The sequence below is a fragment of the Corvus cornix genome, chromosome 2, assembly GCF_000738735.6.
Source record: "Corvus cornix cornix isolate S_Up_H32 chromosome 2, ASM73873v5, whole genome shotgun sequence".
In the NCBI taxonomy this organism is placed as follows: domain Eukaryota; kingdom Metazoa; phylum Chordata; class Aves; order Passeriformes; family Corvidae; genus Corvus; species Corvus cornix.
Window position 1 is genome coordinate 51001227 of NC_046333.1, and position 15758 is coordinate 51016984.

Below are 15758 nucleotides of genomic sequence, written 5' to 3' on the forward strand. Positions count from 1 at the left end.
ATCCTCTGGAGATCCTCTAGATGAATGTCCTGCTTGTAGCAAGTCTGATCAGATCACTTTCCTTAGAGACTTCTCTAATTGAAGCTTGAACACCTCCAAGAATGGAGATCCCACAACCTGTCTGGGCAGTGTTTAACTTGTCTCTTGTTGCCTTTCATCCTATCCTGTGCACCTCTTACAAGAGTCCATCTGTCTTTTCTGCATCAGGTAGGTGTAGACAGCAGTAAAGTCTCTTGTCACCAGCTTTTTGTGAGGCTGAACAAGTTGCCTCAGATACTGCTCAAGTGGTATGTGCTTCAGCCCCTGAGCAGCCTGCTATCCCTCTGTTGAATATATTTCAGTGTCACAGAATCACAGAATTGGTCGGGTTGGAAGGGACAACAGTGGGTCATCTGGGTCCGACCCAGAGCACATGGCACAAGATTGTGTCCAGACAGCTTTCAATATCTCCTGTGAGGGAGACTTCATACCCTCCCTGGCCTCTCTGTTCCAGTGCAAGGTCACCCTCACAGTAAAGAAGTTTTTTGTCATATTCAGGTGGAACTTCTTGTGCATCAGTTTCTGCTCCTTGCCTCTTGTCGTATTGCTTGGCATCACCAGGAAGAGCCTGGATCCATCATCTTGACATCTTCCCTTCAGATACTTGCAGACATGGTCTGTCCATGTCTTTCCAGTATTGGGAAGCCCAAGACCAAATAGTGCTCCAAAGATGAACAGAGAGGGAGGGTCACTGCCATGTGCATGGATGGTGGATACACTCTTCTGATGGAGCGCAGGATGCTATTTGCTTTCTTTGCTGTAAGGGCACACTGGTAACTCATGTTCGTATTATAGTCCACAAGGACCAGTGTATCCTTTTCTGCAGATCTACTTGACGCTCATCACCAGCTTGTATGGTAGCCTTATTCCACCCAGATGCAAGTCTTTGCATTTGCTTTTGTTGGAATTCAGGAGTTTTCCATCAGCCCAGTTTTTTTAGCAGAAAGAAATCTGGGGGGGTCTGAGAGAGTATAATGAGTAATTACCACTTTGCGCTTACCTTTCTAAATTTTGCATTAAGAAGCCACTTTTAACCCCAACAGAAAACAGGACACTGGACTAGGTGGAATTACTGTATAAGCTCTGCTAACCTCTCTTAAAGAATAGATGTAAGTACCTCCTTGCAGGTCTCTGGCTGCTGAGTGAGTGGAGGAACTTTCCTGAATGCTCCAGTAAAGAGGACATAGGGGTATGGCCAGATATAATTGAATCATAAAATATGGGATTTTGAGTCAAGTAGTAACTGATAATATAGAGGTTTGGGTATAGACTTGGGGTTTGGGTTCTACTTTATGTCTAAGATTGAAAGCTAGGTATTGTGGATTCTTTATGTCATTTAAGTGCCTCAAAGAAAACAGTATTTCAGAGATCTTTAAAGCAGAAAATTTAATGAGGCCTGCATAGATATTTAAAAACTGGTGTCAGTTTGTCAATCGCTTCACTTTCAGCTCTGAACTCTATCCTTGGATAGTATGTTTGTGCTTTTTAGGTAAGGTTGTAGTTTGCTTTGGAGTCAGAGAAATTTCATTATTTACAAATTTTTTTCCTTGAGATAGAAAGATATAAATATATAGATATAGATGTTTTGTTTGTTTGTTTGGATTTTTTTGTTTAATATACACTACAGGAGTAGTTGAGGAATAGAAGATTTCCAGTGCCTGAAAAAGAAGTCTTCTCCCATCATACAAAAACAACCCGACCAACCAACCAAAACCCCAAACAAAAAAAACCCAAAAAACAAAACAACCCCACCAACACCTAAAAAATATAAAAGAATATAATAGTTCAGCTGTGCAGTTCAACCTAAGCCACATTTATAAGAAACTTGATTTCTGAAAATTTTTTATTAATGAGATACATTTAAACATATGACTCAGTCCATTCGTTTTCAAAACTGTAACTTGGGCGTTAGCTGTGAATATATTTACATAATTAAATTATTACTTTGTCAATAGCAGTGTTTGTAAATTAATGGAAATTTGTTGTCTTGAACAAGAGTTTGAGAACCAGACTTTTGGTCAAATGCAAGAAGAAAAGCAATTTTCAAGAAACCATTGGTATGACAAAAATACCCCCCCACCACTGACTCATATCTGTTTTGTGCTAGTACATTGGCCACCACAGGAATGAAATTATCTTTATCATTAGAAGGTTAAGTTTTAGTTATGACTGCATCCACAAAAGGGCACAGCCACAAAACTCTGAAATCGTACTTTTGCTCCAAACAAAATCATTGCATAGCTGTTCAGGAGTTTGTAAAGCAGATATGCTTAAAGGCACCCTATTGTTTCATCCATGCCAATTGTATCTAAAAAGAACTTCTTCATGTAAATACTCTAAATAAACATAATTACATTAGTATTCTAAATTTTTTTTGCCTGTATATTGTCCCTCCCAAGATGATTGATATTAGACATTGCAAAAAAATTGTTTATAGTAGACTGTTGTTCTTAAAGTTGAAATTAGAAAAATGCTGTTTCAAAAGGAGAAAAAAGAAGGCATTAGGTTAAATATTAATTTGAATGTCTACAATAATGGGTACATACGCTATTTAAGGAAGTCATTATTCCACTGTGCAGTCAACAAGAGTATTGATTAGAATTAATTCACTACAAAAAGTCTCCAATCATTTTTAACATAAGTTTTTCCTCTTTAACAGTACCCTGAAGCTTGTCTTTTTCGTGGTCAATTTAGCAACAAATTTGCAATTAATCATTTGTTGATTGCAATGAATGGTCTGTCGATAATATGTAGCTTACATTGCTAAAAGGCTTATACAGAGCTTTATTGTTATCCTTTTGTCTTGGGAACACTTTGTCTAGCTCTGTTTCCTAGAATGGATTTTGAATAGATATTTTGAAGTAACTCATGCCAGTTTTAAAGAGACACTACGGACTGCTCTGAGAGTATTAATCGAGATAGGCCCTAACTTTTCTCTGGCATTACAATATTTGGACATCTGTTCTGACTCCTTACATGCGAAGTAGGACACATTGGCATAAATGAAGGGTTTCATTATCTTAAATGTCATAACATTTGTTTGAATTATTTTGTGTAGATTTTAAATGCTGAAATTGTAATCTTGGTTTTTTTATAGATTTCTTTGTCCTTTCAAAAGACTATAAAAATGGAAGCCACTTAAAAATTCCACCCATAATTCTGAAAGCATAACTTACAATTTGTGCTATAACACTGAAATTGATGTAGATGATACTTTAATAATTTTGAACAGTGTAAGTATTTTTACTAAAAGAAATCTAAAGAAAAAAATGCTTATTATTCCAGAAACAAAATTGTTGTCACAGATAATGTGTACATGAAGGCCATTATGAAATGCCTCTTTGAGGAGTGTTGACATAGATTAATTTATTTGGAACGTAATGGCAGTTTGAAGGGCAATTTTCATTTTATCAGAAAGAAACTGGGATTAGCTCAGTTGCTTGGAGCATGGTGCTAATAATGCCAAGGTTGTTGGTTCGATTCCTGTATGGGTCATTCACTTAAGAGCTGGACTTGATGTTCCTTGTGGGTCCCTTCCAATTCAGAATATTCTGTGATTGTGATTCCTAAATGTGTGTTACATCCATTGTCCTTCAAACAGTCTCTCAACAGTATATTCTTCTGGCTAGGAAATAGCTTTGAATACAATGTACGTAATTGAAACTGAATGAAAGATTAATTCTGGTTCCAGGCTTTTGCAAATGTTTGGAAACATTTTGTTTGCACTGATCTTTAAATTGCATATGTTTTTATAGGTTTTGATTTTTCATTAGCAAAAAAAAAAAAAAAAGCCCAGTAGTAAAAGTAGGGTTTAACTGATTTACATCACCCTTATTAATGCTGGTATTATACAAAATAGTTGCAAACATTAAGGTAATCTTACTCTGAGATAGTATCTGATGTCATATGGATGTGATATTTATGCTTGAGGAAAAGTTAATATTAACAACATTTGTCTTGGCTAACATTATAAGGATTACTTATTACAAACATCAGCAAGACAAGTGTCTGCTTACTGTGCAGCAAATTTGGGAATTCTGGCTTGTCATTTAGTATTGATTACATTATTTAAGTAGTTGAGCAAAGCAGCACTTTACAAACAGGTGCTCTTTGATTTGCAAATTTATAAAAATCTAGGAGCAGCTTTCAGCCTCCTGCACTGTTGTTTTTTAAGGTAAAAAATTGAAAGGTGATTTGACTATGCTTCCATTGAGACCAAAGATTTTTTTTTTTAAAACTTCTTTCTCATGAAACAGATTGATTTATTGTCAAAAATGATGGGGTTCTCCATCTGTAAAATATATTTATAGCATAACTGTCTGGTCTAGAGTTCAGAGAAACTTCCCCATTCATGTTGTTTGCAGTGAAGATTTGTGGACCTAACTTTGTATGCTTTAGTTGTCTCCTGAACTCACTCTGCTCATCCTGCCTCTGCACTGCAGCTGTCTGCACCCTTAGTTTGATCATTTGGGGAGTAACTTCGTAAAGCAGATCACTAATTTGGGGAATTGTACCCTAGTATTTAGTGTAAACAACTTAGCCTTCTAGAAAACCTCATATGTGTTGTAAATCCTGAGTAAATGGGTCTTATGCAAAGAGTTTTTATGCAGATATAGAATCCTCCCAAACAATTTGAAGCTGAGAATAGGATACTGGTATAATATATTCAAAGCTACCATGAAAACCCTAAGTTGCTAAACAACCATGACGCACTGAGTCTGTCCAGATGGTTAGGCAAAAAGCATTATGCAAGTGCACTCTTGGGAGAGGGAATTTTTTGCTAGAAAATTTAAGGAATTTCTCAGTTTCACTACACTACTCTAGACTTTTCCACTAGTCTTCTGCAAATTTGGATCCTTGGGATGTGAAAAGGCAGAAAAAACATTTCTTTGGCCCTCTATGAAGGATTAATTCAGCACTTTGAAAGCAATTTGGACATTTTTATTTCTTAGGTTCAAAATTCTGTGTATGTTAGATCATAACAAAGTGCTTTAGTGCAGTTTCCTGGGTTTCTGACTGCATCAAGAACAGTATTTTTTATTTTGCTGTGAGATTGCTTAATACTGAAACAGTCTAACATAAACCAAGAGTGAAATACAGAACTGGTAGTTTCTAAAGTTGCTAGGTGTTTTTCCCTTTTCAGTGGAAACCATTTTTAACTCTATGTTGATTTTGTTTAAAAAAACTTTACATTTCTCAATTATTAGTGCCTTTAGTACAATAAAGAACAAGGTTTTTGTTGTCCCTAAGTATCAATATTCTGATAATAACCTGTGACTTATTCCCTTTATAGCACATAGTCGAACCTCTCTGTGTAGTAAATAGATATATTTAACCTCTAAGCCTTTCAATGTCCAAAGTCTACAAAAATAGTTACTGCATAACCTTTGTATGTCATTCTCTGGGAGGTTCATCACTGTAAAATGTTTTGCATATCTAAATGACTTATTCAAAGCAGCTATAGAAAAAGCTTGATTTGTTTTGGAAAGAAAATATATGTGAATTAATTTTGTAAAATTTGAATTCATCTTCCATAAACACATGTTTATATTTGGACATATTTTAACGCTTTTCCATATATCCAAATATTAAGTCCAGAAAAGGCTTTTCATTCTCTAAACCATAGCATGTTTAAGTTGTTTTTTAATGCAGCTCCCTATTATTCAGAGAGAATATCTATTTCAGTCCCTAAAAGCTCAGTAAGATGGCATCAAGTTCCATTTTTTAGTCTATTTCACGTTTCAGGTAGCTGTTACTGCAAAGCCTGGGCTTTATTTAACTTGAGAAGAATGATACCAAACACTGTTCATATGAACTAATTGTATTAAGTTATTGGGTTAGCAGACATATTTCAGAGAATATTAACCCCTTGCTTTTCATGAAAATATTGGTCATTTACATGTAGCATGTGATTAGGTTTTGCACTCCAGAAAGAAATTTGATCACTTACACTGCGTATGAAAACAAGTATGAGTTCACCTTTTAAGTTACAAATTTGATTAACAGTAGCAGTAAAACCAGTAAGTGATCAAGATGATCTGCTAGGGTGTAATCTCTTCCATCTAATATTGTTATGAACAGTTTAATTTAATTTTACTTCTGCAGTACCTTTTCAGACACTCAGAACCACTGTGGTGGGAATAAACTTGGCATGACTAACTCATGTGAATCTAGCTCATTCTTGGAGGCTTCTTAGTTGGACAGTTATTTTCAGACTTACTGTTAAATAGGTTTGTCTCAGTTTGTCTCAGTCTTCTGCCATTTTTGCTATTCTTGCCTTCCCACAGCTACCTCACACTTTGACAGACCCTTAGGGTCTGAACTGAATCTCAGGTGCTTACTGGTACAAGGAGGTGGCCTGTGTTGGTAGAGGAGAAAGAAGGGAGCAAGCTTGAAGGAACCTCCACAAAGGTGGGAATTAGAAACCTTATACACCTTAGCAAGAAAATAAAGGAGAAGGATTCAGAAAATATTTTGATTGATGCTGCACAAGAAAAAATTGCAGATATTGAACAAAAGTTAAGGAAGTTGCTTCTATGAGAAGACCTATGAGACAGAACAAACAGGCTATGTGAAAGATGTAAGGGAGAGGATCTTGAAAAGTTTGTCGTAAATCAGCGGAGAGAGAGAGTGAACATCTGTAGATAAATAATCCAACATCTAGCCCTAATTTATGAGTATGTTAGGGTTTTTTTTATAAATTAATATTTGTTTGTCCAATAGGAAAGACAATAAATAATATTGTAATGCAAAAATTTAAATTTCAAATCAAAAACATAATGAATGAGGAAAACAGTGACCTTTTTCAATTAAGAGAAAAATATTCTTTCAGAGTATAAATCAATGAGAGATGTTTTAGTGGCTTGCATATTTGTTATAAAATAAATATCTGCTATGGAAACAAATGAATAGCATAAATATGTATTAAATTTATAAGACCCTGTTGCCAAGGCTTTGAGTAACAAGTTATGGGAAGTTGCTACGGAGAAGTCAGGTGAACATTTAGTATTTGATCCCTATCAAACAAATGAGTGTATAAAATGGGTGGTGATACAAGATTTGGCTTGAACCCCACCGAGGATTTCAGAGGACTGCTCAAACTGTGGCATGTCAGGCATACCTTCATAAACTTAAGAAGCTAGGTGTGCTCAGTTTCTTGTATGATTAATAACAAAAGACCTTGAAATAACAATTCAGAGCAGAAACATGTCAACATGCCTTTTGGGAGAATCCTTCCAAAGAGCTTTCTTTTAACTCTTGAGCATACTGGGAGGATAGGGAGATCACCCTGACAGTTTAGGCACATAAATTAAGGGCCTACATTCAGCCCTCAAGAATACTGCTCTGATGCAAACTTAATCAGCGTTCAAAATAAAAATACTCAAAGGGATTTATGTTTGGGGGTTTTGGGGGGGTGTTTTGGGTTTTTTTATTATGCGAGTTTTTGAAAAATCTTATTTGAGTATCATTTTTCAAGACACTACACAAGCAGTTATTCCTTATCCCAAATTTGTTTTTTTCTCTAAGTTTTAATGTGATGACACTAATTCGTATTTCACCAAAAAAAAGCTTAGTAGTTGAGCAAATAACTCACTTTTCTCTCCTAAGAACTGCAAAAGTGCTGGGCATGAAAGTCTAGGCACTCGTTTCATGCTAGACAAGCTTTTAATGTAAACTTAGTTTCTATGCTTTTTATTGAAGACACCTGTGAGCTATTTCTGTGTTTCTGAAGAACATATAAAGCAACAACCAATTGAATTGCATTGTGTTGCTTATATTGACTTTCAGCCTAAGCTATGTCCTTGATTGTGTTCTGCTCAAACTCATTTTGCAGGATAATTTGGGACTATTTCAACATAGTTCTTGATCAGCAGTTATCAGAAGTGCTACTACAGATTTACCACAGAGATCTTTTTAATATACAAGATATTTAATACACTGTCTATATGGCTATGTTGGCTAATTGCCATGTGATCACTTTTCTCCTTCTCTTTTTAGTGACCGCATAAACACTTAGCATGGACCTAGAAGAACCCTTCTCTAGTTACAGTAAATTTAGGGTGACCAAATATAAAGAAGGGAAGATGTAGTGCAGTGTATACTCAGCAGAGATCATCTTACAGGGCACATGTCCTCTGCATTGCATTGAGTCGTGTGGCACATGACACATATGGTCTGATAGCAGCCTGTCTTACCTCCAGTCTTGCACTTGATTAATGACTTGAAAATATAGATGCATAGGAATGTAGTATCAGTTTCTAAAACCCAAAATAGCTCCTCAAAGAAAGTCCTTGAGATACTGGTACAAAGGCTTATCTTACAGGTCTGGTCCCTACACAGATGCAATGTGTGGGGTCACCCTGTGTAAATTGATCGATAGTAAATACTAAGGAATCAATTGCTGTATGTGCCCACAATTTACAGAGTTATACACAGGCAGAACATTGGAGGGGCTGAGGTTTTTTTGCACAAATATTTTGTCTTTTCCTGCAAAATGGATTCCATTTTGTGTCTGTGTAGAATGAATAAAGTGTCAGAAACTCAACAGAATTCTAACTTCAAATAAAAAGGGAGATGAAATATGCTTACCTTTGAAGGTCTGTTTCAGATTTTTTGTTACAATTTCCAGATTTACTATCCTCTGGTCTTTGTCCATCACTTATAAATACTGTGTTACTGATGTTTCATCCTGGGTTTTGAGATATTGCCTATTTAAATGAGTATTTAAAGTATGAACTGTCACTTGACTTAGCAATACACATACTGCTGAAATGTATTTAAACTTGACCATCAGAGAATATCACAGATAAATAGCATTATCTTCACCATTTCTGTGTTCTTCTTTAAAAGCCAGGAATGCAAGTTTCTCAGATTTTTGTTCTCAGATTTTTTTTCTTAAGAAAGTGAATTATCAGTGTCTTCTAGTAAAGCTTTTTTAAGGAGTGCTTGTAATCTCTTCTTGCTCTGATGCTTTCAAACTACCATCTTTCTCATCTATACCTAAAATGGCTCAGAGTATCAGCAGAAACTAATACAATTATAGTAACTAATGTTTCACCAAAAACTAATGCATTAATTAATTTTTTTTTTTTAAATCCCTTTCCCTCTCAGGTTAATTAATGTAATTTAATCAAAAACCCGGGAGTGAAATGTGAACTGACAGCTTGATTCAAACAAGGCAGAACCTGAAGCTTCTTGACTGCCTTTTTCTATACTTGATCATTCAGTGGTTCAATATGATTTGTTTATCTGAGATTGTTATTATGGGGTGGGAAATACTAAAATGAAGGTTGTACTGTTTTTTTGTATTTTATATATATGCACAGAAAGTAGAACGCATAATTGTATGTTTGTTTATCTAGAAAATAATTTCTAGAAAATAATTATCTAGAAATTAATTTTAAGCCACCACAGCAAACTTTCTTCATCTGTTTTCAATGGTATTTTTTGTACATCTGTACTATACCACATTAATAACTGATGTGAGCAAACTGGTTGTTCAGGTTAGATTTGCATTCTGATCCAAAGATTACAGGTTGCTGAATTATCCCTTAAGCTTCCTAGCCTTGTCGATCCATTAAGCCTTAATTAAAGAAGCATCTTAGGAAAAAAAAATAATCAGACCATTTGTATCCAAAGAAGATGCACACTGGTTATTTGTTTGTTCACCAGCATAAAAGTTATTATTTAATGGAAATTTTAATCACAGCAAACTTATAGATAGACATGTATTAAATGCATTAATCTTTCTATAAGGTTATTCACAATGTATAAGGTTACTCCTCTGAACAGACTGCTTCAGATTGCTTTCCGGTAATGCTAATACCCATTAAAAAGATGAATATATATGTGTGTAAGTCAATCATAAGGTATTAAAGAGGTGTAGCAACTTAAGCTTCTTTTCTTCTTGGCAGGTCACTTTGAGAAATGTCCTAGTTCAATTAAAATATTTTTTCCATTTCCTAGGAGTAGATTCAGATATGCTCTGTCTGTTCTCTATCTTATCTTCACTGTCAGGATTTAAAACAAACCTGAGTCTTGAGGTCTAAGGCTAGTCCAGCTGCTTCAGAGCCTGAACAGGTTCAAATGTAAGGGTGCATATATCTGTGTATGTCTGCATGTTCATCACATATATGTCCTGGTTGAATACTTGTGTGATGTAAAGGTACATTTTTTAAGAGTGTGTACAATTTTGTAGAATTTAAACTGGGATAAACTGCATTTTCTGTTCTTCAAATACCCATTCTTTCATCTCTTGTTTCTAAATGCTACAGTAGTGAGTGGAAACCATCTAAAAAAGAAAGGCATACAGAAGAACACATGGTGTGGTCATTTCTTTCAGATTAGATTGGTAGTATGAATTTAGTTAAGAAAAAATATCATGGAGGCTGTTGTCATGACATGTAAATGACTAAAAATATTGTATATCTTAAAAAAGAAATGCAGAATTTTAGAATAGTACCATACAACTCAAGCATTCATATAATGTTCTTAGAAACACAAAATTGCCTAATTGACTGCTTAGTTCTGCTGTAGATGCTCTGTATTCAGCATTACTTTGTGCCCAACATTGATTCTGATGCAAAACTGCTCCTGGAAAAAATCTCAATTCTTGGATGGTTTGGTGAAATGTATTACAAGTATAGGTATAAAATGGGTTCTGTGGCTGAAATGTGGATGAAGGGAAAGATGATAGTTTCATAGTAGAGTGATGCCATAAAACTTTCCTCCTCCTTTCATCTTGTAACAGGCTTGACAGCATTGTTTCTCCTCAGATTATTATTATTAATAATAAAAATTTCAAGAATTTTGGGTATATTTAGGTATGTACTTATGGTGTGTTACTTGTAAAACTGGACAATATTCAGATTCAGATATAGTAATGCTGGAATATTTTATTTCATGCCAGAATGCAAATCAGTTTACTAATAAAAATTAATAATTAATTTCCAGAGATTATATTAATTATGGACCAGTATTTGACTGTCAAATAATCTTTCTTTAAAAATCCTGTTCACTTTGCTAGGTAATATCATGACGCATGTGAGTTTGCTTTACTGAATCCTGGATCTTCTTTTTCACAACAGTTTTATAGTAAAATGCAAAAATTATTTCTCATATTTTCCTGGCCATTCACAATATCAGGTACCAGGAAAGGTCATCATATTTTGCAAACTGTATTTGATTTACCATACACGTGAATATTGCTCTGTTTCTGTATCGTTAATTAAGTGATTTTAATACAGCTTTTGACACAAAAAAGAAAGAAATTCTCCATTGGTCCAGCAACAATTTTATGTCTAAACAGGTTCAGCTAGATGCCTCTATTAGAAATGGCTGAATGAAGTCTGCTGGAATTAATCCTGTTTCAAATGTAGCCAAAAAACTCACGAAGAAGGACTCTCTGCTCTCCTCACCCAGGAAACTTCTAATGGTTGTTCCTCAGGATTCAGGGATGGCATCTGGTAATTCCAGCAGCTCTTAAGAGACAGTACTCCTACTCAATCTCAAGTTACAATTACTTTCAATTCTTCCCATTGATTTTAATTTACTTATACCAGTTTATATGCTACTGTCTTAACAAGTAAAAGAGTAGACATCTGAAAACCAGAAAACTCAACGTAGTTTCTTGGGTGAATTTTTTGTTTGGTTGGTTGGTTTTGTTTTTATTTTTTTCTCTCTTACCTTTTTTTCCTCCTAAAGCAGTGGATTGTTTTGTTAATGCACAGCCAGCATGGGCTGGTTTCAGATTTTCTTACAGCATGGAGTTATGTTTGGGAAGAGGTCCCTGTGCTAGGGAATCTAAGGACTCTACTTTGGATTTGATTAAAGGTTATAAAGGACAGTTGGACAATATCAGCTGAAGGAAGCCTTAGCAGCTCCCCTACTTTTGAGCTTATCTGTGTGTAGTTACTCTTCTGGTTTACAGTTTCCATCAATAAAAGTAGCTCTTCAGCATTTTTTTCTAGTGAAATTGGCCTGATGTGTGCCTGTCTTGTGTTGTGCCTGTCAAAATTAGCTGTGTGTATTACTTTTTTTACCTCTCTGCTCATTAAGTTAGTTGATTCATTTTGGAGTCAGAAAGTGTTCAGGGAGGGGAAAATTTTGATCAAATCAACCTTGCATGGAAACAACTGCCTGTTTGCCATCTGCAGTGGGCATTGATCCCTAGCTTGTTTGTGCCTTGCATTTGTTATGCATGAGTAAGCACATTAGCCTTTTCATTTAATTCATTAGACAGTTAGTCCTTGATTAGTGTTTCCAGTTTCTGTCAAAAATGCTACTACTCCTTTATTCATTTTGTCTTGGGTCTGTCTTATGCTTCAGTGTGTAGAAAATGAACAGTTAACTACAGCAATAGTCCTGTCATTTCTTTTTCATATGAAACTGGCTAACAAATATACTTTTCTAATGCCGGCATATCTAATGCGGGATAAAGTATGAATGATGGGTCTTTCCAAAGTTAACAGAGTTATTTTTTTTAGTTCAGCTGGCAGGCTTTGTTTAGGAGTGTGATGTCTCAGGGTTTACTGTCAGCTTTATTTCATCCATCTCCAAGAACTGTGGGATCACCTGGATACTTGTGGATATTTGCCTTATAAAATTGCACATAAAAATAAATTTAAATTAACAGTGAGTGCAGTTTGAGAATACAGCACTGAAAGTTTCAGATGACAGTTTGGATGACAGAACAGAACAATAAGGCATTTTTTTACTAACACTATTCACTTGGGAATTTTGCTGTCATTTCCTTGCAGAACAGTGAAATGTTGAATGACAATTCTATCCTTAAATATAATAGAAAAATACGTGAATAATTATGTGATGTGCCTAAAGCAGCAAACTATGTACATCTTTCAAAACTACATAACAAGATCATAAAAAAAATTGAGTACCTTGATGGAGTCAGCACATTTAATGTTGCTACTAACTGATTTCATTTGATCAGTGATCACAAGTTTTGCCTAAAAATTTTATACTGTGTGACATCCTTATGTAGATAGTATGTGTGATATTTAATGAATTATGTATTGCTTTTTATTCATAATTGTATAATTTTATTTTTATGTTATCAATCTATCTGAACAATTTTACCTTTGACTTTAATGGTATTAAAGTTCATACATTTATCTTTTCAAAGCACACATGAGTTAGTAAACCAAACCTTGAAGGTTGGACCAGTCAGTTCTCTGGTGCATGCCCTGCTTAAGTTCTAGTAAATAAAAACCTTTTTAAAACACAAAGTGTTGCATGCATGGTTTATATTAGTGGGTATCTTTATAATTGCATTAAATGCTTGCTAATTTTTAATTCAGATTAACATTGATTGGTTTAAATAAAAATTATTTTGAACAAAAGTTTTAGTCATGTTTGGAATCATTAATAAATTATTTAATTATTTTATTTGGGTTTTTTTTGCCTGCAAATTCTAATTCTCAGTGTTTGAAAATAATTTAAAATTTTGCTAGACATAGGCTTATACTGAATTTAATATTTCTTTCAAAGTTTTAGCCTTTATAGTTTCACAATCTTTTAAATTGATAAATAATGGGTGGGGAGGTTCATATCTATATATGATAGTTGGTTATAGTGACAGTTTTATTTGTAGTTTTTCTCAAATGCTATTTGCATGGAAACTGGAATTAATTTAAATTTCTTACTAACTGAACTAACTCTTCTTATATTTATATATAACTGGAATTTTAGGACATAATTACAAAGACATGATCCAAATGGATTTCTCTGTGTTTACTATCCCCTGCAAGACTCAAGAGTTGGTGGATTTCGTACTCTCATAACTCATTTAATACATACATAAAAAATAAAAGATTAATTCCCAGTTTGTAAAGTTTTAATGATTAGTATGAGAAATAAATATTACATGATCTGGACTGAGGAAAAAATTCTCTTTGTACTTGCAAAGAAGATACAAAAACTACTTTGAGAACTGATTCTAGCACATCAGTTCCAGCTATTCTATTTTCAACAACTCCCACCAGCACAATGGGTTGATTCTCTTCTAAATGTTACACACTTATATCATTCAGCTATTTCATTTCACATACATGTTTTTCAATTATATTATTAACATAATTTACTACGTTTTAAAATATTGATAAATTTATTTAATTAATAAATCTCTTTTTTATATTAAACAATATTTCCCCACATGATTTCACATCCTGACATACAGCAAATGGGGAATCTTCTAGCAATTATTCCTATTTTCTACCCAATTTTAGAGAAAGCTATTGAATGTCATATGCAGATATCAACTTGCATATAAAGTATATAAATATGCATATAAAGTAACTTTGCTGAATCCGTCACTCACTTTTACTAAAGAAATGGATTTCAAATAGCTTATTTGGTATTTCTACAAGGCACAACTGTGTCAATGGTCTTATAGTGAACCTTTACTATACCTGGATGTTATTTGCGGTATAAAATTTGAAGACATTTTCACTACACAAAACTATCATGTTTGATTTGTAAAATGAAGCAATGGAGACTGCAACAAGAATAATAAATGATTGAGTTCAGATACATCCCATTCTGGGAACAATGTACCTGTAAGCTTTCTAAGTGATAAGAGTATTGCTGTTGTAGAAAATGACAGTTCACGAAGCACCTTACAAATGATATGCATTTTTTACAGATTCGGTCTTCTGTTTTGCAATTTTCCTGTCACAATACATTCATGCTGCTTTTTCTTGTCATCCTGTTAGGACGCTTCAATTGCCCACAGATTCCATATCATGAGAGAAAAACATCCAGAGAAGTTCAACAGTAGGTAAGAATCTAAAAATACCTGCATATTAAAATATTTTTCCATGTTACTAAGATATGGTCTGTGAGGGGTTAAGTTTTGCACATCCTTTAAAATATTGATTCTTATAAAAGAGAGGAAATTGGTTCATTTTATATTAAGCATGGGCTTCCAGACTGCTTGTAGTGTAACTTTTTCATAGCTGGTGTTTCAGCTGAAATGAATAGCATTATAAATAAACTGTTCTCACAGGTGAAATGTTTGCCTTGTAAGACTTGCATGGACAAGATTATGCATTGTGTTTGTGAGGATCCCTGAACTGACACTTTGCCATTAGGCACTGAAGAACACTTCTTAGACAGCTGCAGATGGTGATCCTTATGTTTCATTCCCACACTCACACTGGTACATTGACAGGGGGCTCTTCCACATGTACTCTTAGTAAGGGCAAGTGAATGCCATTTTACACATAACTGCTTTTATCATTAAGAAACTTTGTTTCTATAAAAAAAGTCAGGAGTGAGACTTTGCATCTGTTTCTTGTGGTGCTTTTTGAATCTTCAGTGCTATTGCAAAGCTTTTCTGGAGATTAAAAATGTATTACATTTACTGTAAATTCAATTATCTGGTTTGTTGAGTAGATAACATTCATAATGCAATGTTTATGTTTGTTTCTTCTTATTTAGGTAATTTAGCAAGTAAGTTGTGGTGGTTAAAAGCAACATTTCAGAAACTTTAATTAGCATTTAAAGACACATGGGGAGAGAAAAGTAAGATACAACATTATTTGGGATAAACAGAGAATGTCTAGAAATAATTACTAACAGAAATGTTTTTTCACTGTGACCCCAACCATAGACTGTTAAGTTTTCCATGAGGGTGACCTGGAAAGTCTTCTGTAGATGCAGATCTTTGTAGACTTTAGGATGATAAAATATGCTGTTTGTGT

The 15758-nt window shown here is 34.3% G+C and overlaps 1 protein-coding gene across 10 annotated transcripts in view; it reads left to right on the top strand.

The window, feature by feature from the left end:
* Positions 1–15758, top strand: part of DGKB (diacylglycerol kinase beta) — a 381223-nt gene that overhangs the window by 228096 nt on the left and 137369 nt on the right. For all 10 annotated transcript variants that reach the window (XM_010399089.4, XM_039549085.1, XM_039549084.1 and 7 more), the window contains one exon: positions 14769–14833. In XM_010399089.4, coding sequence (XP_010397391.1) covers positions 14769–14833 — 65 coding nt within the window. The remainder of the gene's footprint in view (positions 1–14768; positions 14834–15758) is intronic.